General features: G+C 39.2%; 2 protein-coding genes across 4 annotated transcripts in view; both read right to left on the bottom strand.

The window, feature by feature from the left end:
- Nucleotides 1–25,676, bottom strand: part of CYBB (cytochrome b-245 beta chain) — a 112,561-nt gene that overhangs the window by 69,497 nt on the left and 17,388 nt on the right. The window lies entirely within an intron of this gene.
- Nucleotides 977–25,676, bottom strand: part of XK (X-linked Kx blood group antigen, Kell and VPS13A binding protein) — a 50,075-nt gene continuing 25,375 nt past the window's right edge. Inside the window, exon 3 of the mRNA XM_082446586.1 lies at nt 977–4,851. Coding sequence (XP_082302712.1) covers nt 4,025–4,851 — 827 coding nt within the window. The 3' untranslated portion in view covers nt 977–4,024. The remainder of the gene's footprint in view (nt 4,852–25,676) is intronic.

Genomic DNA, 25,676 nt, shown 5'->3' with positions numbered 1-25,676 from the left:
ATATTAATAGGTGAAACTGATTGAAGGATAAATGAATTCTTTGCACTATTCTTAAGGCTCTTCTATTCACTTGAAAGTATTTCAAAATAAAACATTTACAAACACCAAATGAAGTAATTTTGCATTGACCTACTTAAACACTACACTTGTTGACCTTCAGTTTTCTCAAGGGGTTGATTTAACACCAAGAGATCTCTTTCAAAAGATTTATCCTATAGCCAAGTCTTTCCAAATTGCAAGGTCACCTTCAGAGGAAAGGAAATTATTGCAACAATCCTTGTCTATCTCATGCTCCGAAATGACCCCTTAAATAACTGATTGTTTTTTAGATTCCACATATAAGTGAAATAATATGGTATTTGTCTTTCTTAAACAAAAAAAACCCCTCATAGATACAGAGAACAGATTGGCGGTTGCCAGAGGGGAGAGGAGTTAGGGGGGTGGGCGAAATTGGTGGAGGGGATCAAGAGGCACAAACTTCCAGTTATAAAATAAATAAGTCATGGGATGTAATAAACAGCATGGTGATGGAATGGTAAATAGAATTATTGCAGTTATCATTTTGCAGTGTATACAAATATTGAATCATTATGTTGTACATCTGAAACTAATATAATGTTATATGTCAATTATACCTCAATAGAAAACATAAGGCCTCTGGACACGCAGAAAAAACCTGATATTTTTTCCAACCACAGATCGCCATTTACAATTTGACTATTTGTTTATGTTAATATCAAGTCGCTCATTTGATATTTTATATTTCTGGATCAGTATACCACTTATGTTTGAGCAGAATTTTAGTATTCAGCAGTGCAGCTTTAACAAATGGAGTAAATGCTTATAAAACAAAATTTCCAGGTGAGGTTACAAAATCATAATTAATCACAACAAAACCATTTTCAAATTTGTTTCTAAAATAGTCCCTGAAGTCAAAAAGCCATGAAAGGACTGTATAAGGAATGAAAAGCAAGGAGAAATTGAAAAATTAATTTATTATATGAAGAAACATAAACAATATTTATTAGAGCGAATGGCTGCAGAGAAGCAGCCTGCAAAAGCTCACATCCACAATGTACTGGCTGAGGAGTACTGACACATATAGTCATAACCATAGCACTAATGTTCTAAGGAGGTTTCCAAGAAAATGCTGTATTTGACAATCAATTTTAAAGTTTATTTTTCCCATTTACAAGGCTGAAAAAATTATACCCACATTCAATTAAAGTCTAGCGGGATCAGGCATTCAAATTGTAAAGCAAAATTAACAAAAGATGCTGCTATATCCTTTATGAAAGATGACATACAAAAATGATAAGCTCATTTGTTATCAAAAGCAATTTCTCAGATTTCAGTGGGTCTTTTTCCTCCAAGTACCATATGTTTGGGTGCTAATTTTTATAAGCAACTGATGGTAAGAGAAAGGGCAACTGTTGAGTTCTCTCCAAGAATAAAGGCCATTTACACTTGCCCTTCCGTAAGGCCAAAGGCCGACATATTCACTTAAGACACTCATGTGAATGATGCTACTTGTTTCTTCTCTAACGGTAAAAAAAAAAAAACAAAAAACAATAACCTGTTATGGATTTGAATAACTATAAAAACAACTCCTTTAAACATGCATGGCACTTCAAAAATATTTTCAAAGCATTTTCACACCTATTATTTAATTTGTTCTTCTGACAACCTTGTGAGGTAGCCCGGGCAAGTATATCATGCAAATTTTGTGGGTGAGGAAACTGAGGCAGAGAACAATGAACTAACTTGCAGGGCTGGACAGGGAGATGCCAGCCTCTACACTGCACTGTCTCCAGTAATGAAGAAAGTCTAAACGTGTTTGATGATCTTATTTCAATATATTTCGAGGAAACACTTCACCTCCATCCAGCCAAACGATAATGAATCAGCTGGAGTATCTGTTGCGACAAGTTATGGCATATAATTAATTAGACAAAGCACGGAGAGTTTTAAAAATTGGAATTATTACTGAAAAAGACATTTTAACTCTCAAGATAGGAGGAAATTTGCTGGTTTGTTTGTCTTTAGGGCAACCTAGTTCTGCAGTCTGAGCTATAATTTTGCCATTTCAGAGGTATAATACAAATAATTTAAAAACAAGATTTCTCAGTTCACTATGACTTAAATTGTGGCCATGAAGAAAAAAAGCAGTGGTTTCTCTTCCCCAAAGTGACTAGACATATATGGCCCCAAAGCAGGGGTATCTGCATATCAAGAGTTAAAGATAACAAAATGTTCAATTTAGTTACCAAACCTCTTTATCCTTTTAAATGTGGCTTATAATTGGGCTTTAGGAGTGTGACAGACCATCACTGTCAGTTTGGTTTGGGGTCACTCAATATGCTTACCTATATTCTACCTTAAAATGATTTTAAATGTATTTGAAGGCCCAGATTTTGTAGTGGTTCTTGAGACAGGCTTCCAAACCAAGGCTGGGGAAGTACCAGTCTCTCCATCCCTGTCTAATTCTGACCACAACTCCTACTCAAACTCACCATTTTAACCTGTCCCCTGACAAACTAGCTGTTAGAAACTCGATGGGTCAGAAAGTTCAGCCATTATGGGTCCTAAGACTGTCAACCCTGATCGACCTGCAATGTCCAGCCTCGTCAGTGACAGGTCACCTGCTCCCAGGTGTTTCATTATCAAGGTTTTTATGGTAGAAATAATGGTACTAGATCCAGGCATTTTTCCAAGACAACTGAGGATATTCTACAAATCCTTTTATGAAAGAAATACGGTTCCAGATCAAAGGAGAAATTATACTGAAGATAGGAGAGTGTAGGAGGATAAGATTGAAGTTCTTATTCAAATTAACTCATAATCATACCAAATCAAAATGCATTCAGTTAAAGATAAAAATCTTCTAGTCATGTCAGCTCTTTGCAAAATTTAAAAGTTTCTGAAGTCAACATCTAACTGAAGTTGGGGAACCCTTTTCCTTCAAATAATGAAAATTAAAATGGCCTATATACATATGCTAGGTGAGAAATTTCTGTGGAGTTTTCTAGAAAAACTTAGGTTAACCAAGGTAACTCTTGTCTAAAACTTTCCTGACAGGCAAGGAAGAGGTGGAGTAAAGACTATGAGTTTTATTTTCTTCTTTCCTAAGAAGGCAAATCCTAGCAAATTCTACTAGAAATTTCCCAGAACTGTAAAACAGGACTGAACCTCGATGAGGTTAAGCCTACCTTCTAGCAGATTCATCTTAAACCATCACAAGAAGGTAAGAATTCTGCTTATAAAAGCCTAAATCACTTTGATATTTTAACAACCCTCTTGATCCAGAGTTTCTTCAACATATTGAAGGAACACAACTTTCCTAAAATTCTAGGGCTTCCATAACCAAATTTAGAATTCAATTTTGCATCCATGGATCCTTGAGAATAAAGTCTCCAAATCCAGACTTTTGAGTCAATTAGAGATAGCAGGCCAAGGCTGCTACAGTTGGTTATGTACAAAGAGCCCTAATGAGATGAAAATGGAACATCTGTCTATTCAAAAACCAAACTTGAACAGCCCTCTCTGAAAACTCTGACAGGAATGTTGTGGCTGATGGCAAAACCCCAGTAACCATCTGTGGTCATCAGACAGCTCTTGGGTGAAAACTACGTTCAGGGATAATAAAACATTAGGCTACCTACACCAGCAGTCCAGAAAACTAGAAAACAAGTAAGCCCCTGCCCTCATTCTACCTGACGGATCTAACCAGCCCAACTCAGATATCATGGGTACTTTGTCAATGAAAAGCCCGGTAACGCCTGGGAGAACATGGTCAACTGTGAATGGTGGTGCCTTAGGCTGCCCCTGCAACACTCAGGGGTCTCCCTGGCTTCTCTCCATGGTTCCCACATGCCCGCCCAAGAGCTCTCCAAAGGGGAGAGACTCACAAGGAGTTGAGAGATAACTTCCTGCTTTGTTAACTGTGCAGGGCCCATCACTTGTATGAAGAACAGGGATCAACCCAGCAAACAATACATCTGTGCCTCAAGAGACTCAGGTCCCATTAAGCAGAAAAGAGCTCATCGGCATTCAAGATCTGGCTGGGCATAGAACTTATTTTACTGCTAGAAGGGGTTTCCTCTCTGTCTGCGGGTGACCTTAGATCTGTCTTTTCTGCAGACTCAGAGGATTTCCGCCGCCTGCAGTCACAGCAAGCACACTTGAGCCACTCCTGAAAGCTTTCAGAAACGCTAGAGGAAAAGAGCTTTTTGCAAGGGTGGAAGAACTGATAGAACACGATCATGAACAGAATGGCCGTGCAGTACCCGATGAACAACTGCAGGATCAGCAGGGGTGCGCACACATACATATAGATGTCAGTCTTGTAAAGATACCACATGAGGAGGAGGAAGGCGTTCTCGATGAATCTCAGCATGTAGTACACCAGCAGCTGGTACCAGTTCTGGGACTTGCTGATGAGGTCGGGGTTGTTGATTTTCAGCTGTACCGCTGACCAGCAGAACATGTTGATCCCGGCGTAGAGTAAGGTGAGGAAGCACAGCACGATGGTGGTGCCCACCCGACTGAGGGCCTTCTCGATGTTCTCAGGGAAGGGGGAGCCGCTGCACCAGAAGAGGATCCAGGGGTAGAAGAGGAAGGTGAGGAAGTTGATGAGTATGTCTATCACCACCCAGGTCTTCAGGACAGAGGTAAAGAGGACCAGGACAATGACTCGAGTGGCAATCTCAAAGCTCCTCCAGAGGAAGATACAGACATAGGCCAGGGGCTTCACTTTGACATCATATTCATCGTATTTGATCTTGATGGCTAGGATGTTACAGCGCAAGGCTCCATACACGATGGACAGTAGGGAGAGGACCATGAAGAGACCTGAGGAGAGAAGAGAAAGAGCGCTCTCAAGTCTCACCTACACCAAGAATCCTACTGTGGTGGCCGCTGGCAGTCCCCTACCCATATTCCTTGGACCCCTCTGTTGCATGTGCACGGGCTGCCTTCCAGCTGTCAGTGTCTGCTCACTGCACCTGAGGGCTTTTCCCAGGGCTGCAGAAGCCTGCTGTGCCCAGGTGCTGGGCAGGCTGAAGTGCCCAGGAATGAATACCCCTGGGAGAGCCCTTCAACACCCCAATCCTAGCCCTGAGAAGAGCTGGAATATAACGAGCCTGGTTCCCCTACCGTTTGGGTAGAATAACTCAAACGTGTGTGTTCTATACTGTTTACCGGTGTTTCCTCATAGGATCACTTTCTAGTCACCCATGGTGACCGTTGTCTAATACCAACGTTGTCACCTTTATTGGCCGCCTTCCCTTCCCTGTCTCACTTCCCTTCTCCCATGCTTCTTATACCTTCCTCCAGACAGACATGCACTCAAATGCTTGTCTCAGGGTCTGCTTCAGGGTCAACTGAGACTAAAACACCTTTCAGACCCCAGCTGCTCTGTCTGAATATGTAGAGTCCTTTACATGGTGCGTTTTGTTTCCTCAATCAGCTTATAAGCTCCTGAGGAGTCAAGAGTGACCATATCTGATATTTCTTCTTGATACCCTCAACACAGACCAGTGTAGACACTGAAACAGAAAGCACTCAATAATAAATTGTTCATGAGTTCCTCTGTATCTGCAAGACCTTCTAAATTTATATACTGACTATAGATTGCTCACTTTTCTTTGCTCTTCAGTTATATTCTTAAATTCCATACAGTGCTGAAGAAACGAGAACCTCACTGTTACTGAGAGTCAATCTGTCTTGGTCTAAAAGGCCGTAATGTTTCAAGAGGTCTCAACTCTAGCTGTTTATTCCTTAAAATGACTGATGGCTAATGGGTTTACCTGGTTTATACCGAGCAGCAGTGTTAGGGGGTGAGATGTGGCTCATTTGAATGGAGCATGGTACTATGTCTCAGAGCATGACACTGCTGGCTGTGAGTTCTATTATCTAAAAAATGTACTGCCAACCCATGAGCACAGACTGTGTGGTCAAATCTGAAATACAACCACTTACTGCAGGCTGCCACGACCTCCAAACATTGGAGCAGGGAGGAACCGAGAGTCTGGCTGGGTTCTGTTTTCTCGCCCATAAAATTGAGATAATACCTTCCATGCCTACCTCCAACGTACATATAACAAAACTGTCTTTACTTATAACTTAAAATGCATGGGAATAAAGGGTTCGTTTTCTTATTTAAGTTCTGAATCAATGGAAAACATCTACATTTGATGGGCATAAAAATTCGGAAGCTTGGGTAGTTCGTTGCCTGGGAGAAGCTCAGTTTTACTCAAAGCATCAACTCCTCTCATAGTCTTTTGGCACTGATTTAAATCATCGATATCATTCTCTGGGAAGACTGTCATCTACTAATCAAATTTAAAAGATAGAAATACTATCACAGGAGTAGCCTGGGAAGTAATTGGACTGAGTTATTTTTTCTGAGAGGCTAGTTCAGTGGAGCATTATAAAGCAGTACATACTGCTGATACACTGTTTTTATTGAAATACAGTTGATTTACAATGTGTTAATTTCTGCTGTACAGCAAAGTGACTCAGTTATACATATAGATTCTTTTTTATATTCTTTTCCATTATGGTTTATCCCAGGTGATATACTTTTATATCTATGGCTCCAAATTTCTACAGACCTTAAGAATCTAGTATTGGATCCTTTTCTTTTAGTCCTTCTGTGTTTTCTACTATAAGAAAAATAACTTCAAATGTAGAATATGAGCTAAGCATAAATTATCATGTAAATTATGTATTCATACACATGCAGTATTTACACTGTTATATTTATGGTACTTTATCTCCAAGGTACTTATTACTTTTAACAATGCAATGACCCAAACAATTTTTTAAGCGTCTATCCATTTTTCTCGTTAGGTCAATTATTTCCAAATTACGTTTTTTTCTCTATCAAGAGAGTTAGCCAATTATTACGCAATTGGTGCTTAGTAGGAATTAACTGCTGAAGCCTTCTGAGAATGCTAAGAAATTATTGTGAAATCACTGACTTCAATCATCATTCCCAATGTTGGGGGCTCCCTGCAAAATGTCGCCCTAGAAAGGGGCCAGGAAGAGACAGATACTTGGGAGACAAGAAGCTTGAACAAAATGCTTGGAATGTACATTTCTACCTCTAGAGTTAAGCTGTTATCTAATGAATGGCTAGGATGATATTTATGCAAATACCTACTTATTCAGACTTAAGTGGAGAAAAGTTCCTGACATCATTTCCCAACCTTCTCTTCCCACAGTCAACACAACAGGGGATCAGTTGGTGGTCCCGCCCTTTTAAGTGGCACGCCATAGAAGTCTAACAGCCCTTAATAATCTTTTTTTCTAAACATCTTTATTGGGGTATAATTGCTTTACAATGGTGTGTTAGTTGCTGCTATATAACAAAGTGAATCAGCTATACATATACATATATCCCCATATCTCCTCCCTCTTATGTCTCCCTCCCACCCTCCATGTCCCACCCCTCTAGGTGGTCACAAAGCACTGAGCTGATCTCCCTGTGCTATGCGGCTGCTTCCCACTAGCTATCTATTTTACATTTGGTAGTGTATATATGTCCATGCTACTCTCTCACTTCGTCCCAGCTTACTCTTCCCACTCCCCGTGTCCTCAAGTCCATTCTCTACGTCTGCGTCTTTATTCCTGTCCTGTCCCTAGGTTCATCAGAATCATTTTTTCTTTTTTAGATTCCATATATATGTGTTAGCATACAGTATTTGTTTTTCTCTTTCTGACTTACTTCACTCTGTATGACAGACTGTGGGTCCATCCACCTCACTACAAATAACTCAATTTCGTTTCTTTTTATGGCTGAGTAATATTCCATTGTATATATGTGCCACATCTTCTTTATCCATTCATCTGTCGATGGACACTTAGGTTGCTTCCATGTCCTGGCTATTGTAAATAGTGCTGCAATGAACATTGTGGTCCATGACTCTGTTTGAATTATGGTTTTCTCAGGGTATATGCCCAGTAGTGGGATTGCTGGGTCATATGGTAGTTCTAGTTTTAGTTTTTTAAGGGACCTCCATACTGTTCTCCATAGTGGCTGTATCAATTTACATTCCCACCAACAGTGCAAGAGCGTTCCCTTTTCTCCACACCCTCTCCAGCATTTATTGCTTGCAGATTTTTTGATGATGGCCATTCTGACCGGTGTGAGGTGATACCTCATTGTAGTTTTGATTTGCATTTCTCTAATGATTAGAGATGTTGAGCATCCTTTCATGTGTTTGTTGGCAATCTGTATATCTTCTTTGGAGAAACGTCTATTTAGGTCTTCTGCCCATTTTTGGATTGGGTTGTTTGTTTTTTTGACATTGAGCTGCTTGTATATTTTGGAGATTAATCCTTTGTCAGTTGCTTCATTTGTAAATATTTTCTCCCATTCTGAGCGTTGTCTTTTAGTCTTGTTTATGGTTTCCTTTGCTGTGCAAAAGCTTTTAAGTTTCATTAGGTCCCATTTGTTTATTTGTGTTTTTATTTCCATTGCTCTAGGAGGTGGGTCAAAAAGGATCTTGCTGTAATTTATGTCATAGAGTGTTCTGCCTATGTTTTCCTCTAAGAGTTTTATAGTGTCTGGCCTTACATTTAGATCTTTAATCCATTTGGAGTTTATTTTTGTGTATGGTGTTAGGGAGTGTTCTAATTTCATTCTTTTACATGTAGCTGTCCAGTTTTCCCAGCACCACTTATTGAAGACGCTGTCTTTTCTCCACTATATTCTTGCCTCCTTTATCAAAGATAAGTTGACCATATGTGCGTGGGTTTATCTCTGGGCTTTCTATCCTGTTCCATTGATCTATATTTCTGTTTTTGTGCCAGTACCATACTGTCTTGATTACTGTAGCTTTGTAATATAGTCTGAAGTCAGGGAGCCTGATTCCTCCAGCTCCGTTTTTCTTTCTCAAGATTGCTTTGGCTATTTGGGGTCTTTTGTGCTTCCATACAAATTGTGAAATTTTTTGTTCTAGTTCTGTGAAAAATGCCAGTGGTAGTTTGATAGGGATTGCATTGAATCTGTAGATTGCTTTGGGTAGTAGAGTCATTTTCACAATGTTGATTCTTCCCATCCAAGAACATGGTATATCTCTCCATCTATCTGCATCATCTTTAATTTCTTTCATCAGTGTCTTATAATTTTCTGCATACAGCACTTTTGTCTCCTTAGGTAGGTTTATTCCTATTTTATTCTTTTTGTTGCAGTGGTAAATGGGAGTGTTTCCTTAATTTCTCTTTCAGATTTTTCATCATTAGTGTATAGGAATGCAAGAGATTTCTGTGCATTAACTTGGTGTCCTGCTACTTTTCATATTCTCATTTCCTATGTGAGTGTGTGGAGTGGAGGGGGGAGGTCGGAGGGCATTTTGCTGTTTTTATCTTTTATTAGAAGGTAAGACATCACTTTGGGTAAAGCTAAAAGGAAGGCTTTGGCAATATTCCAAACCCCTGCCGCACTTACAAAGCTTCTTCCCACTCAGTTCCAGCCAAACGAACTCCTTCCAAAGGAACTCTTCCTATTTCACAGAGAAATTAATTGTTATTAGGAATGAATTTGCTAATTTCCTGACTTGACATCAAGACCTTAATCTTTGTGTTAAGTGGTGGAGAACATTTTATTCCTCAGGATTCCTCTTCGGATGGGAATTCTATTTGTAGGACAAGGCAAGCACTTTCTCTGTGGCTTATCCTAGCATTCATTATAATAGCCTCTCAATTTTTTGTATGTAGGAAAATTTCTATTGATATAATAATAACGCTAAAATGAAGAAAGGAGGGAGAGAAGGAGGGAAGGAAGGAAGGAAGGAGGGAAGGAAGGAAGGAAGGAAGGAAGGAAGGAAGGAAGGAAGGAAGGAAAGAAGGAAGGAAGGAAGGGAAGGAGGGAGGGGAGAGAGGGAGGGAGGGAAGGGGGAAGGAGAAAGGAAAGAGGAAGGAAAAAAAAGGGTGAGGGAGGACCCTTCCCTTTACCCTACACTCCTTTCTGTCTACTGCCACACTCTCTTTGACACTTTTCCTCAACCCTCTTACCACTAATCAAAACACTCATTTTCCATTCCTCAACTCCTTGCAGTCTGGATTCTAGTCTTGCTCCTTCCTCATCTCTCTGCAACATTTGACATTGTTCATTCCCACTTTCTTGAAACTTCTTCTGTGGAAGTGATCACATCATTTTCTCCTAATCATCCTCTCACTTATCTTGCAGTCCCTTCTCAATTTCATTCATAGGCACATCTTTCTCTTCTACTCAGGAACCATGGTTTTATTTTTCTCCTTCCTACCAGATTTCTCTTCCGAGATATCTTTATAGGCGTCTCAAAACAAAACACAAAACAAAACTTATATTTCCTTGAAAATCTCCTCTTACATTCCCTCTAGCAGCTCACAACACCATCACTCCAGATCATTCTATCCAGAAATTTACAAGTTAACTAGGACTTTTCACCTTCCTCTCCCATCCCACTCAAATAGATCTCTATGCTCTTGCTACTCAGTGTGGCTCATGGACCAGAAGTACTGACATTGACTGGGGGTCAATGAAGTGCTCTAGCTTAGACCCTGAGATTCTGACTCAGAATCTCTATTTTTACACGATTTTCCGTTTTTCTCAGGCTTCAATGTATGACCACTGAAGTCTGAGAAGTACTGCTCTAAGTTCATTTCTTCCTCCCTTTCTGGCTCTGTCCCTTGTTAACTCTCATAATGGCTCTTACCACAGGGCCCTAACTCATTTGTTTCTCTGCCACCAGCCTTCCTCTTCTCTTCGTCTGCCTGGATAAACCCTACTTGTTCTTCAAGTTTCAGTTAAAGTGTTACCGCCTCAATGATGCCTTTCCTCAGCCTTTATTCAACTATATTTATTCAGTTGTGCTAAATGCTTCCAAGACTCTTCTAAGCTCAGTTAACTGACACTCTACTGGGAACTCACAGTCACTTAATGCATACGTCTCTTTCATCACTTGGTACCTTTGGTTTAGTGCAATCTCCTAGAGGTAGCTACTGTTTCATACAGATTTTTATTACCAGCACCTAGTACAGTGACTGGCACAAAGTTGGTAACTGATATGTCTGTTGAATAAATGAATTAAAAATTGTACAATCTGTGACCTGCCCTTTTTTTTTTTAACCATTGAATGAGGAATTGAAGCTCCAAATCTCTCACAGACACGACTGAAGTGAGCCATGAGAACTCTCAAAGCCCCTTCCCAGATGGTGACTTCTGGGGTTATGGGCTTCCTATGCAAATACATCTGCTTTATGTGCCTTTCTCAATCAAGAAGTTGCACGTGTTTCCAGCACTTCCAGAGAAATAGGATCTAAATTAGAAAAGGTCTTTGAGATTTAAGTTTACACTCTAAAAAAAAAAACTCTTCTAGGTAAATGAGAGGCTTGCAAAACAGGAAGATTTAGGAACAGTGCAGTACTTTCTGACCACAGGAATAACTAAGGAAGCTAAGTCCTGCTTCAGGATGTTGGGCCCAGCCAGGATTAAGACAAGTCTGGGTTATCTCAGCAGTGTTATATTCCTGGTCAGTTATCCAGATCACTGTTCTTGCTGGATTCCATGACTTACTCTTACTTGAGTTACCTCTGACCATGTATTACAGGACCCAGTGTTCTGCTTTAATTCCACCCCAGGCCCTGACAACTGGTCAGCAAACTGTTTTTTTTTTTTTTAACATCTTTATTGGAGTATAATTGCTTTACAGTGGTGTGTTAGTTTCTGCTGTATAACAAAGTGAATCAGCTATACGTATACATATATCCCCATATCCCCTCCCTCTTGCGTCTTCCTCCCACCCTCCCTATCCCACCCCTCTAGGTGGTCACAAAGCACTGAGCTGATCTCCTTGTGCTATGTGGCTGCTTCCCACGAGCTATCTATTTTACATTTGGTAGTGTATATATGTCCATGCCACTCTCTCACTTCATGCCTTACCCTTCCCCCTCCCCATGTCCTCAAGTCCATTCTCTACGTCTGCGTCAGCAAACTGTTAATGAAGAGAGTGAAAATGAGAGAGATCGTCATCACCATGAGCTTGCACCCACATCTGCCACCCTCTCTCCACAGTTGCTATCATAAATATTCCTTTGGTCCTTTATTGTAACAGCCTTATTGAGACATAATTCGCATACCATACAATTCATAATTTAAAGTGTACAATTCAATGTTTCTTTTTTGTTAACAATAATTTTATTATCACAGTTATTACTGAACAATTATGATGTCCCCAACACCATGCACTTTACATATATGATCACATTTAATCCTTATCAGTTGGTTCTAGTTTATACCCATTTTCCAGATGAGAAAGATGAAGTTAAATAGCTTTCCCAATGTCATACAGCTAGTAAGTGGTCATGCTGGGATTCAAATTGAGAACCGTTTGTCTCTAAACTCTTTTTTTTTTAGTTATAGTTGCTTTACAATGTTGTGTTAGTTTCTGCTGTACAGCAAAGTGAATCAGCTATACGTATACATATATCCCCTCTTTTTTGGATTTCCTTCCCGTTTAGGTCACCATAGAACACTGAGTAGAGTTCCCTAAGGAGGCAAGAAAATACAATGCAGAAAAGACAGTCTCTTCAATAATTGGTGCTGGGAAAACTGGACAGCTACATGTAAAAGTATGAAATTAGAACACTCCTTAACACCATACACAAAAATAAACTTAAAATGGACTAAAGACCTAAATGTAAGGCCAGACACTATAAAACTCTTAGAGTAAAACCTAGGCAGAACACTCTTTGACATAAATCGCAGCAAGATCCTTTTTGACCCACCTCCTAGAGAAATGGAAATAAAAACAAAAATAAACAACTAGGACCTAATGAAACTTAAAAGCTTTTGCACAACAAAGGAAACCATAAACAAGATGAAAAGAAAAACCTCAGAATAGGAGAAAATATTTTCAATGTTTCTCTAAAAGTAGATTCGCAGATATGTGAATCTACTTTTAGTACGTTTCATCACCAGAGTCACTTTTAGTACGTTTTCATCACTTCAGAAAGAAACCCTGTACACTTTAGCTCTCATTCCTCTACGCCCCTCCCCCACCCAGTCCTAAGCAACCACTAACTACTTTCTGTCTCTATAGATTTCCCTATCCTGGACTTCTGTATGAATGAAATCATATAAAATGATCAAATGTAAAATAGATAGCTAGTGGGAAGCAGCCGCATAGCACAGGGAGATCAGCTCGGTGCTTTGTGTCCACCTAGAGGGGTGGGATAGGGAGGATGGGAGGGAGATGCAAGAGGGAGGAGATATGGGGATATATGTATATGTATAGCTGATTCACTTTGTTATACAGCAGAAACTAACACACCATTGTAAAGCAATTATACTCCAATAAAGATGTTAAGAATATTCATAATTAATATGTTTAAGAAATTACGACAAGATAGAGAATTTATCAGAGACTGGAAACTATTCTAAAAACTCAAATGAAAATTCCAGAACTGAAAAATACAATAAGGGCCATTAAGAAATCAACAGATGGGTTTAATAGAATAGAAATCGCTATAAAGATTATTAGTACTAAGCAGAAGGCAAGTCAGAAGAAAATGGAGAAACAAAAAAGCATGAGAGACTTATGGCAAAGTGAAAATGTTGGAGAGAGAGAGAGAGAAGAGAAGAAAAAGAATGGGTCAGAAGCAATACTTAAAGTGATAAAGTCTAAGAATTTTCCCAAACTGTTAAAATTTCAAACTAAAGCCCAAGTAGGATAAATACGAAGAAAACCTCAACTAAGCATGTTAAAGCTGCGGAACATCAAAGTCAAAGTGAAAACCTTAAAAAGCAGTTAGAAACAAACGAACAACCAAAAATCAGATGAATTTCAAAGGAGCAACAATAACAAGAACAGCTGGCATCTCAACAGAAATAATGGAAGCCAGAAGACAAAGGGATGGTAACCTCAAAGTGGGAGGAAAGTAACCACTAACCTAGTCTTCCAAACACAAAGATGAAGGTAAAAGAAAGACATTTTATGACAAAACAAAAATGAGGGTATTTTTCACTAGTAGATCTACTCTAAAGAAAATACTAAAGGTAGCATTTCAGACCCAATGAAAATGATCCCACATGGAAGCATGGAGATACAGGAAGGTCTCAACAGGGACCAAAAGGATAAATACAACTCAGTTTTTATAATCAGCCAAAAGACTTGCATAGTCACTTGACACACACACACACACACACACCAAAATGGTCACTAAAAACACGAAAAGGAAGTCAAGCTCATTAGCCATCAGGAAATGCAAATTCAAACTAAAATGAGACACTACTACACACCCACTGCAATACTGAAAGTAACAGCAAGTGTTGGCAAGGATATGGGGCAACTGGAACTCTTATACACTGCTTGTGGGAGTGTAAAGTGGTATAATGACTTTTGCAGTTTCTACCAAAGCTAAACATAGGCATTTCCTGTGACCAGCAATTCTACCCCTGAGTATAGATGTAACAGAACTGCATATATATACACATACTAAAAGGCATGTATGAGGATATTTTCAGCAGCATTATTTTTAATCCCAATCTGGAAAAAACCTAAATATTAATCAAGAGGAGAATGTATCAATTCATTGTGGTATATTCATACAATGGAATATTACATTACACAGCAATGCTAAAGAACAAAGTTCTGCTACAAGTCACAACATGGATAACTCTCACAAATATAATGTTGAATGAAAGAAGCTAGACCTCTGATTCCATTTATATCAACTTTTTAAAAACCAGGAAAAATTAATCTGTGATGTTAGAAGTCAGCTTGGAGAACAGTTGATTTGCAATGTTGGGTTAGTTTCAGGAGTACATCAAAGTGAATCAGTTATACATGTACATACATCTATTCTTTTTCACATTCTTTTCCCATGTAGGTTATTACAGAGTACTGAGTAGAATTCCCTGTGCTATACAGTAGTTCCTTGTTGATTATCTATCTTATACATAGTAGCGTGTATATGTCAACCCCAACTTCCTAATTTATCCCTCCTCCCACCTTTCCCCTTTGGTAACCATAAATTTATTTCCTAAGTCTGTGAGTCTGTTTCTGTTTTGTAAATAAGCTCATCTGTATAATTTTTAAGATTCCATGTATAAGTGATATCATATGGTATTTGTCTTTCTCTGTCTGGCTTCCTTCACTTAGTATGATGATCTCTAGGTCCATCCATGTTGCTGCAGATGGCATTATTTCATTCTTTTTTATGGCTAATATTCCATTGTATACATGTACCACATATTCTTTATCCATTCATCTGTCGATGGAGATTTAGGTTGTTTCCATGTCTTGGCTACTGTAAACAGTTATACGATGAACACTTGGGGTGCATGTATCTTTTCAAATTATAGTTTTCTCTGGATGTATGCCCAGAAGTGGGATTGCTGGATCATATGGCAGCTGTATTTTCAGTTTTGTAAGGAACCTCCATACTGTTCTCCATAGTGGCTGTACCAATTTACATTCCCACCAACTGTGTAGGAGGGTTCCCTTTTCTCCACACCCTCTCCAGCATTTACTGTTTGTAGACTTTTTTTTTTTTTTTTTTTGGCTGCGCCGCATGGCATGTGGGATCTTAGTTCCCCAACTGGGGATTGAACCTGCACCCCCTGCAGTGGAAGCACAGAGTCTTAACCACTGGACTGCCAGGGAAGTCCCTGTCTGTAGACTTTTTGATGATGGCCATTCTGACCAGTATGAGGTGATACTTCATTGTAGTTTTAATTTGCATTTCTCTAATAATTAGCGATGTTGAGCATCTTTTCATGTGCTTTTTGGCCATCTGTATGTCTTTTTTGGAGAAATGTCTATTTAGATCTTCTGACCATCTTTTGATTGGGTTGTTTTTTTGATATTGAACTGCATGAGCTCTTTGTTTATTTTGGAGGTTAATACCCTGTCGGTCGCATCGTTTGCAAATATTTTCTCCCATTTTGTGGGTTGCCTTTTTGTTTTGTTTATGGTTTCCTTTGCTGTGCAAAAGCTTTTAAGTTTCATTACGTCCCATTTGTTTATTTTTGTTTTTATTTTGATTACTCTAGGAGGTGGGTCCAAAAAGATGTTGCTGCAATTTATGTCAAAGAGTGTTCTGCCTATGTTTTCCTCTAAGAGTTTGATAGTGTCCGGTCTTACATTTAGGTTTTTAATCCATTTTGAGTTTATTTTTGTGTATGGTGTTAGAGAATGTTCTAATTTCGTTGTTTTGCATTTAGTTGTCCAGTTTTCCCAGCAGCACTTATTGAGGAGACTGTCTTTTCTTCATTGTACATTCATGCCTCCTTTGTCGTAGATTAATTGACCATAGGCACACGGGTTTATTTCTGGGTAGAAGTCAGCTTTCTGCTTAGTGGTTATCTTTTGGGAAGAATGGCTGGGAAAGTGACTGAGAAGAGGCAAAGCGAGGTTTCTAGGAGTGCAGGTACTCTTCTGTTTCTTGACCTGCATAGAGGGCTACATGGGTGTGTTTACTTTGTGATAATTCATCAAATTTCACCCACATGATGAGTAAAATTTTCTATATACATTGCATACCCCAATAAAAATCTTTATTTGAAAACATTTAGGGGCTTTCCTGGTGGTGCAGTGGTTAAGAATCTGCCTGCCAATGCAGGGGCACGGGTTCGAGCCCTGGTCCGGGAAGATCCCACATGCTGTGGAGCAACTAAGCCCATGCGCCACAACTACTGGTCCTGCACTCTAGAGCCTGCGAGCCACAACTACTGAGCCTGTGCGCCTAGAGCCCATGCTCTGCAACAAGAGAAGCCACCACAATGAGAAGCCCGCGCACTGCAACGAAGGGTAGCCCTCGCTCACCGCAACTACAGAAAGCCCGTGCACAGCAACGAAGACCCAACGCAGCCAAAAATAAATAAAATAAATAATTTTTAAAAATTCTAAAAACATTTAGGTGCATTACTACTATACTTACTAGGCAACTCAATAAATTTGTATTAAATTGAATTTTTTTAAAGGCAAAAGACTACACTTTCATTATTGTAATGAAGTTATTTCAGCAATAGTTTCCTTCCCTACCCTGGCAAAATGCCAAGGAGAAAACAAAACATACTATAAACACCTACTTGAATCACTATAGCAAAACTGGTTCTACAGATGTAAGCAGAATGACATCCTAATACTGTAAAACACATCTTAAACTTCTAGTGACTAAGACCTTACTGTTACCAAAATGTCTCTTGAACATCTTCCAGTTTACCAGATGTTTAGTCAGAAATTGAGGACTTTCCTTTCAATACATAGTTATATCTTGTTTAGTATTCAGAATTGTCAGAACAAATTATTATGGCATATCATTCACAGTACATGTGATGTGATTATTACTGCTTACAATCCCTAGAGAGCCTGAATGATTTTTGCTGTTTTTCTCCCAGACATATTTCAATTTCTTACCTAAGGAAACTGGATGATAAAATCTCTTCCGGCTCATCTCTCTTATGCTCAAAAAAATTACTGTAGTCTTCTCATGCCAGGGACTATTGTAAGCACATTACAGGTACTAATCACAATCCTAACAACAATTCTATAAAGTAGATACTGTTATTATCCTCATTACGCAGATGAGAAAATAGAAACACAAAGATGCTAAATAATTTCCCAGAAATCACTCAGCTAGCAGAGTTGGAATTCATACCTAAGCAGTCTTGCTCTAGAGTCTTGGTCTTAAACAATAGGCAATTCTGGCTAAATAAATATTAAATATAATGAGGCTTATTTCCCTAGCAGTGGTCTTTTTTTTTTTTTAACATCTTTATTGGAGTAGAATTGCTTCACAATGTTGTGTTAGTTTCTGCTGCATAACAAAGTGAATCAGCTATATGTATACTTATATCCCCATATCCCCTCCCTCTTGCACCTCCTTCCCACCCTCCCTATCCCACCCCTCTAGGTGGTCACAAAGCACCGAGCTGATCTCCCTGCTATGCGGCTGCTTCCCACTAGCTATCTATTTTACATTTGGTAGTGTATATATGTCCATGCCACTCTCTCACTTCATCCCAGCTTACCCTTCCCCCTCCGCATGTCCTCAAGTCCATTCTCTATGTCTGAGTCTTTATTCCTGTCCCCTAGCAGGGGTCTTAGCTCTACTTTTTACCTCTTTTATCAATGGGAGGCAAGGAGCAGGAGTCTGCTACCCTTGAAACTGTCCAGGGCCTCAAGGAGTCTGGAGAATCTCCCCCTACCCCCTGCCTAGAGTATTTTGGGGAGTTGCTCAATTCTTCTTTACTCCAACTGAGCCCAAATTTCATATCTATTTTCTATTATATGAGTAGTCTATATATAAAAACTTCTTGAAATCATGCTGTCTAGGTACCTAGGAGTTGGTAAGCCTCACTGCACTAAGCTGGTTTCTGGGAATCACCTCCCAAGGCACAACCGATGATCAGAAAGAAGAGGGGCAGGTTCCCCTATCTGCCCTACCAATGTTCTTATCATCCTGCCTCAGGCAGAGAGACGAGGCATCAGTGAGTTGAGCTAGAGAAAGGAACACCCTTGTCCTCCATAGCCAAACAAAGGAAGTTAGTACCTGACCCATGTGCGGGACCCTCTATCAGGTTTTCTAACAGCAAAATAGTTAGCAGGACCACTCAGAACCCCAAGACAACAGTTCTGCATTCTGCTGCGGAGTCTTACCTCTGGCAAGGCAGAGCAAACCTTCTCAAAACACAGTTACTCATGTACAGTGAACTTTGTAGATAATCAGGCACAGCCACGTGAGCCTCCACAACTGAAATAATCTCTTGCATTTTCTGCCTTCGCCAACACTTGAACCATAGACACTCACAAACATTTGCACACACATCCTTACCTCCACTAGTCTTTTCTAGTATAATTTTTTCCCCAAATCTATCTTCCCTTCCCTCTTTTCAAATGCTTTATTCTGTTCTTATTTAATAGTCTTGTTTTATATGCGTTCATAGCTATAAACAACATGAAAACTTTACAAAAATATGTAGGAAATAAATACTTTTAAAAATGGATAAATAAATGGCTTGGAACTTGCAAAGAAGACCTCAGTTCTCCTGTGTATGACTGTACCTGTTCAACATGCCTGATTCTAAGCTGCACCACCAGGACCTACTTTACAGAGACATGAGTGAGGAATCAGAAGATCCTATGCTGGATTCTTCAAACATACGCTCTAGAAGGAAACGTGAGAAGCTACATAAGCAGCACTGCCAGTCTCCAGTGAACCCAAGCACAGCCTTGACGTTGCACTTATATGCAGGGTGGGGAGGAGTGTGTGTCTCCCCATTGAATAGCACTAAGTAACTTCCACTGGCTTGTGGCCACAGAAGCCAGAAAAGAAAATCGGAGCCTATAGCCAGGCAAGAGCCAAGCCTGAATGAAAAGTGTTGGTGGTCTAGGGAAGCATTTTTCCCCAGTGCATTTGGGGGTGAGTTCAGTTTCGGAGCAATGGATATGAACTCACCCACAAGTCTTGCACGCTTCATATTGTCTTACACACTGACATCCACCATTACACAATCATATAGACCATTGTTTAGACTGCTATAGCAGTTATGTATACTATACTGAGTATAGCTGAAAATGCTCTTTGGTGTAGAAAAAATTAAATAAACAGTTAATATTCAACTATATATATATATATATATATATATATATATATATATCTCACATCTTTCTTGGATTTGCAATAGTCAAATAAATTCATCTGGGTATAGGTAGATGAGAGCAGTGTGGGATCCAAATCACAGACATCTAACAAGGAGTAGAAGTCTGAGACACTTTCATACTGGAGGAGTCAATACAATACACCTAAATCAACCTTAGGGTAAGAAGAAAACAAACTACAGTAAATTTTTTTACTGCTTTATTGAGGTATAATTTACATACGAATAACTGTACATATTTAATGTGTACAGTTTGATGATTTTGGACACATGCAAGTAAAATTTTTAGAAACTGAAATTTATTTTATTTTATTTTATTTTTTTAAACATCTTTATTGGAGTATAATTGCTTCACAATGGTGTGTTACTTTCTGCTTTATAACAAAGTGAATCCGTTATACATATACTTATGTCCCCATATCTCTTCCCTCTTGCATCTCACTCCCTCCCACCCTCCCTATCCCACTCCTCTAGGTGGTCACAAAGCACCGAGCTGATCTCCCTGTGCTATGTGGCTGCTTCCCACTAGCTATCTATTTTACGTTTGGTAGTGTATATATGTCCATGCCACTCTCTCACTTTGTCACAGCTTACCCTTCCCCCGCCCCATATCCTCAAGTCCATTCTCTAGTAGGTCTGTGTCTTTATTCCCGTCTTGTCCCTAGGTTCTTCATGACCTTTTTTTTTTTTTCCTTAGATTCCATATATATGTGTTAGCATACGGTATTTGTTTTTCTCTTTCTGACTTACTTCACTCTGTATGACAGACTCTAGGTCCATCCACCTCACTACAAATAACTCAATTTCATTCCTTTTTATGGCTGAGTAATATTCCATTGTATATATGTGCCACATCTAGAAACTGAAATTTAAAATAACCACAAACTTCAATTTGCCCATATTTAACCAAATTTCCAATTAACCAATGCTCTACTTTTAGGTAAAAGAGAAATATTCATATCCCTAACAGAATACAAGCTCAATAAAAACAGAAATTTTGTTTTACTCACTGATGCCTGGCACCAAGCACTGCACCAAGTACAGTGCCTGGCACACAGTGGGTCTTCAATAGATATTTGTTGAATAATTAATTGATAACAAGGAGTTATTATTAAATTTTAAAAAACACTGTATTCAAGCCAGTGTTACATAGCTTCCTCATTTACCAAACCATATGCTACAAACATGTTCCAAATGGTGCACCTCAATCATTGACGAATGTTTCTAATATTTATGGGCTTTTCTCCAAAGAAAGGCATAAAGATAACAAATACAAGGCTGAAAAACACACAAGCAAAATATATTTCTGGATGGCCTATGTTTACCAGAAAATCAAATGCCCAGAAATCTCCATTCCCTTTGGATTGTTTAACTGAGTTTCATGGCACATTTGACACATTTGTTCTGCCAGTCACTCTTACTTTGAAAGAGAAGAAATTGGATAACCAACTCTCTGCTCAATGTATTATCATCCTTTTTACTAAGCATTCACTAAAATGTACTTCTAAAAGGCTTAAAAATGAATAAGAAAACTTTGAAATCAAAGACTAATAAGCAAGTTTTCCAGATTCCTTCTAGGTATTCATCACTTTATACACACACACACACACACACACACACTTCCTTTAATTAACCTTGACATTTGGATCCTGGTCCACATACAAAAGAACAACTCAGAAAATGTTTACAGAAGCAAATGATAACAACTGCATGTCCTTAAGTAGCCAATTCTCAGAAGGTCTAAAGTCATGAATTTTATTGTCTTACTTTTTCCTAAACATAGTGAACATATGCCATTGTAATAACCTTGTTATAAGGTGCTTTGAATTTATGTTTAACATTATCTTCCCTAGAGAAAATTCAATTTCATTCTATCCACTGAGCCCAAATTACTTTTTGGTCTCTTGAGGCACAATTAGGAATACCAGAAATAGCTTCTGACCTGAAGCAAGCATTAAAAACTACTTATCTCTGGAAATATAAAGGTTGGCTATCTAAATCTTCTTTCTCAGGCTCTTACATGCGAAAAAACTGCAGAATCAGCCTTAATAATGAAAGGCCAGCAACACCAATGACTATTACCCATATTATAATATAGCTGCGAGAGCCAGTCTGACCCTTTCTATGTGTTCCCCTTGTCCATGGGCAAATCTCCAGCCCTTAGCCAACCTAAGGGCAAGGCGATCTTTAACTGCAGAGGATGTGGAAGGATTGAGTACGTCACATCTGAGAAATGAAAATGTGAATTCGGTTCAACTTTTTAAAGAAGTCTTTAGTATGTCCACATGCCTGACACCAGGCTAGGTACTATTAACCATGTGTTTAAGGCATTAAAAAAGGTGTTTGTAGTATTGTATGAGGGATGCTATTATTTATGCATATTTTTCTCAAATTAAAGTTCCCATTTTGGGATAGTTTTAAAAGTAGACATACAAAAGTTGATTCTTTGAAAAGATCAACAAAATTGATAAACTCCTAGATGGACTAATCAAGAAACAAGACACAAAATGAATTATGAATACCACAAATGAGGGAATAGCATTACAGTCCTAGACATTAAATTATATAAGGGAATATTACTAAACAACAGTTGCCAATAAATTCAGTAACTTAGGTGAAATGGAGAAATTGGTAGAAAAATAAAACTTACCAAAAGTGACACAAGATGAGATTAAAAATCTGAACAGCCATCTAGCCATTAAAGAAATTAAATTATTAGCAAAACTTTCCTACAAAGAAAAATTAATTCATCACTGCTTTGCATCAAGACCAGAGAAGGTGCTGAAACACCTAATCCAAGCTCACCTTACTCACCTTTTGTAAGGTTACAAGTTTCATTAAAATCCATTAAAGTTACCAGTGCTATACAAAAAAAGAGAAAAGTAGGCACATATTCCTTGTGGACTTGCTGTCTGGCGCAGGGACCCTCAAAGGGGACCCTCTATAAGTAAACAATAAATTACAGTAATTAACCTCCATAAGTAATATAGTAAATTAACCTCTAATGAGCATTTCACCAAGGGTCTGCACCACATACCAACATTTTTAGCTCATCATGTTTAATTTTCACAACAATCCTGTGAAACCTGTGTTGACAGATGCAGTTGTGATAGATGAAGAGGCAAAAGGTCTGTGAGGTGAGACTGGTCACACAGCTATTCGGTGGCAGAACAGGCCATCTGCCCAGACCTTAGTCCAGCACATTTAAAGAAAGCAACAGCTGTGTTCCGCTCATAGGCTGCCTAGAATGAGAGTGCCTCCTGAATTTCCCAGCCACTGATGCCCCAGTGCTGCAGAGAAACTGCCAGCAAGAACGTAACATTATCCACTTTGGGCTCAGGCCTCCCCAATCCCCCATTGCCTGATAGTGTCTTCCCATGTGTCTCCGCCACCTAGATTTCTCAATGAGCTCCCATATTTCTTCATGGAAATTCAATTGAGAGCCTACGTAGGCCAGCAAAAAGGAAGCAGGAGGAAGGAAAAAGAAAGAAAAGGGAAGTGAGAAGAGAGGGAAGGAATAAAACAGCCTTTTAAAAAAAACATTTCAAAGCACTTTCATATCCATCATCTGCCTTATCTTCCTACCCTCCTGAGGAGGCAGGCAAGACGATCATTCTGCTTTATGAAAGGAGAACCTGAGACGTAAGAAGCCATGTAAATCAAAAGGAGGATGGAGAAATAGTGTTAGAGTCAGACAGTAGAACAGGGGTTGGCAAACTAAGTCCTATTTTTGTACAGCCCAAGAGCTAACAGTGTCTTACACATTGTTAAAGGGTTGTAAAAACAAAAACAAAGAAGACTGTGACACAGACCATAGACGGCCTGCAAAATCAAAAATATTTTTTATCGATCCCTTTTAGAAAATTGTTGCCTGCAATAGAACACTTAGCCACAAAAAGAATGAACTAGCACTACATTCATCAGCATGTATAGTTCTTGAAATATTATGTTGAGCAAAAAATGCAAATTACATAATGATATTTGCAGTATGAGCAAGTTTAAGACCTACGAAACCAATATATATTATTCATAGAGACAGTATGCATATGTATATGTATGCATATGCATATGTAGTTAAGTTATAAATCATGCATGAGAATGATAAACTCTGAAATCATAACAAGGAAGGGTCACGGGGTGGCCCAGCTGTACTAGTAATGTTTTGTTTCTTAAAGAAAAAAAAGATAATTCTGAAGCAAACATGTCATGTGAATATTCGATAAAGCAGGCAAGTAGGTATATGAGTGTTATATTATTCTTTATTCCTGTCTACATGCTTTAATATTTCATTAATGTACAAAGAAAACATATCTGCAGTTAATAAGTGAGTAGATATTATAGATACCGTGTGGTTTTCAGCAAGGCCTCCAGAAAAAGCCCAATAAACCAAAAAAAGCCCTCTCATGATGTCCTTGTGAATGAGTCAGAGAAAATGCATATGCTAATATGAGTGCAGTGGAGATGGATTTGCAACCGGATGTGCAATCTGCTCTCATACGCTTCGCTACACCCTTTCAGGCTAAAGGGCAATTGTCAAGGCGTCCTCAGGGCTGTGGTTTTGGGGCTGCCCTAGTCTCACTTTCTTGTTAACTATTGCATGAAGACATAAACTTACAGTTGGGATAAAACTAGGAAGGCAAGAGAATCATGATTCAAAATTATCTGAACAGGCTGATATCCTGGGCTTGAATCCAAGAAAAGGAAATATAACAAGAAAAAATACCAAGCCCTACCTTTATATACGTAAAACTATACTGAGCAGGTACAGGATGGGTAAATCTTGATTTAGCTGTTCTCAGTATGAAAAAAGAACTGGGAGAATTTATAGGACCATCTATCAATATAAACCAACTGTGTGATTCAGCTCTTCCAAAAGCTACATTTGGGCACATAAATAAAATCACAGAGTTCAGATTAAAGCAAAAATAAAATAAAATAAAACATTGTCCCACTGCTATAAGCTCATCAAAATAAGTCTGCAATGTCACGTGCAATTATGAATGCCACGTGTTAAGAAAAAAGTGACAAGTCAGATTGTATCTCAAGTACAGCGACCTTGATGGCTACCAAGCATGCCATTAGAGAAATGACTGGAGGGTCTGGAGATTGGAAAAGAAAAAGGAGACAGGACAGTTGTGAATATGTGCATATTTGGAGATCTGCCATGTGGTAAGGGGAAGTAGTTGTGTTAGTGGTGCTTTAGCAGGGAAAAATCAGGTCTAACCATCAGGCTGAAGACTAAAGGAGGCTAATTTCCATATAATATAAGTGAAAATGCTCTACTTAGTAGTGTCACCTTGGTGGGGTACTATCACGAAAGGGGTTTAATTTTCTCCCCCAATCTCCTCTCAACTGTGCTTTGTGGAAATAGAATGTGGAAGAAGTGACAGTGTCCCAGTTCTGAGCCTAGACCGCAAGAGGCTTTGCACGCGTTGACTCTCTCAGAGCCCTGCCACCACCAGGCCAGCCTGCGCAGGAAGTAATCACTTGGAAGAGAGCCATTCCAAGTGCAGCCATCCTAGACCAGTTATTCCCAACTGACCCACAGGCTGAGTGTGAACTCATGGGTAAGCTCAGTCAAGATCAGCCTAGCCGGGCCCAGACCAGAACTGCCCAGTTGACCTGTAGACTGTTGAGCAACAATAAATGCTTATTGTTTAAATCACTAAGTCTTGGGTAGTTTGTTACTCACAATAGCTAGCTGATACAGTGGAGACTTTTTGTCCCCTTTCCAGGCACATGGCACCATAGTCTCTCCTCACCCAGGCTATTCACTCAAGTCTCCCTCCTTCAGAAACCTACAAATGAGAAGCAGGCCTCAGTCTCTATGATCATGAATGCTCCTAAACTCCAGGGTATCCACAACAAGCTATCTCTGAGGGAACCAGCAGTGGGCTGGACCTGAGGGCTCCTAGCTTAGAAGGCGGGGAGTCGAGCATCCTCCATCTTGGAATCTCACTTTAGGTGGCTTCTAGGAGGGCAGGGAGTGGCCTCTACCATAAATAGCATATTACAGAAACCCCTA

Source organism: Balaenoptera physalus (assembly GCF_965194825.1).
Source record: "Balaenoptera physalus genome assembly, chromosome: X".
Lineage (NCBI taxonomy): Eukaryota > Metazoa > Chordata > Mammalia > Artiodactyla > Balaenopteridae > Balaenoptera > Balaenoptera physalus.
This window is presented reverse-complemented; position numbering and strand designations above follow the sequence as displayed.